This window comes from Morone saxatilis, unplaced genomic scaffold, assembly GCF_004916995.1.
Source record: "Morone saxatilis isolate NCDOM2014 unplaced genomic scaffold, NCSU_SB_2.0 Contig7, whole genome shotgun sequence".
Taxonomy (NCBI): domain Eukaryota; kingdom Metazoa; phylum Chordata; class Actinopteri; family Moronidae; genus Morone; species Morone saxatilis.
In genome coordinates, this window is record NW_023340246.1 from 260,729 (window position 1) to 262,276 (window position 1,548).

General features: G+C 44.3%; 1 protein-coding gene across 1 annotated transcript in view; it reads left to right on the forward strand.

Moving 5' to 3' along the window:
* Positions 1 to 625: 625 nt before the first annotated feature.
* Positions 626 to 1,548, forward strand: part of ankrd6b (ankyrin repeat domain 6b) — a 26,836-nt gene continuing 25,913 nt past the window's right edge. Inside the window, exon 1 of the mRNA XM_035679069.1 lies at positions 626 to 856. Coding sequence (XP_035534962.1) covers positions 626 to 856 — 231 coding nt within the window. The remainder of the gene's footprint in view (positions 857 to 1,548) is intronic.

Below are 1,548 nucleotides of genomic sequence, written 5' to 3' on the forward strand. Positions count from 1 at the left end.
GGTCCATTTACCATTTACATTTAGGAAATCCAACACTAAAATGAGTGACCTGTAATTGACAGAAATAAAAAACATATGTCCATGAGGGAATGCCTACTAATGCTTGCAAGGATGCAACAGAAACATCTTTGTATCTCCTTACCTCTCAAATCACACGCAGTCTAATGAAGGGATGTCTTAGCAAAACACAGACTAAAGCCACATTCCCACCTAAAATACACACAACTTTTATTCTCAGGAACTACTTCTCAAGGAACAAAGCTTGTTCCTTCCTTCAGCCTGTTGTTGTCTGCATTTCCAACACAGTCCAACGACCTGCAAGGATTAGGCAATTCAGTCTGCCAACATATGAAAAACAACCAACAGAAGGTGACACTATAATACAGGCCCAAACAACAGAGCTGTCACAATTAGTCTTTCAGAACAAATGCAGAAAAGTATCCATCAGCATCTTATAATTATCACACTTCGACCACTCACTCACCTTGGTGACGGCTACTTTTGCGCCCTTGTTGATGAGCTGGACCACATTGTCAGCTTGTCCCTTGTGTGAAGCTATGAGGAGGCGCTCGGACAGTGCGAGGACCTCAGCCGCATCCTGCTGGCTCATGAAGCGGGGCGAGTGATGCTGCTGTCACGGTCAGACACGGTGCTCCAGATTGGTGGGGAAGGCAGCTCTGGCGGTGGTCTCCGTTGCCCTCTAACTCATGGTGAGCATGGCTGCAGACAGAGGGGTCGAGCAGGAGCTGGAAGGGCTGCCAGTGCTGCTGTTTCTTCTGTTGCTACAAAGTCCAAAAACTTCCAGGATTCCTCCCCTTCATCCTCTCAGCTGCCGGGAAGAGAACAGGAAACACATGTACTGAAAACAAGCCAGTGTGTGCTCCGCTCATAGTAGGCAGGCAAACAGGAAAACAGGGAGGAATGGGTAGAGTGGACTGACATCCCTACTGTCCAGGTTGTAAAACCCATGTACAGTCCTCGTGGGATCATGTGAGCTGTGCTGAAATAATCCGCAATGAGAGCCAAAAAGAGGGGGCAGATTTGGTTTAGAGTGCCTGCTGTACTGTGAGGCTAACCCTTCACACACACAGACAGAAAAGACAGAAAAATACTGCAACACAGTCATAACCACCTCAAACAGTACAGACACACTGAGTGGTTTGAGGAGTTCTTCTGTTACACACTTCTATGGTTTTGGTCTAACCACAGGGAGGGAAGTGTCTCATCTGATTTCTCATCATCATTAAAATACACCAACTCCAGCTACATCAAGCTGTCATTCAAAATCTCACACTCCACTAGGGGTTAAGAAAATATTGACAAATATGGTATTGTGATATTTTGTGATACTGTACTACTCTTAAAGACACCATTGACTTTTGATCAAATATATGGCCTTGCTTACAGCATCGCAATATATGACAACATATTAAACTGTATTGTGATATCAGATCACCAGATTCTTGCCAATACACAATCCTAGACTCACAGGCTCACTGGAATGCATTTCTGTCTAACTCTTATGTATTAATTCAATTCAATTTTATT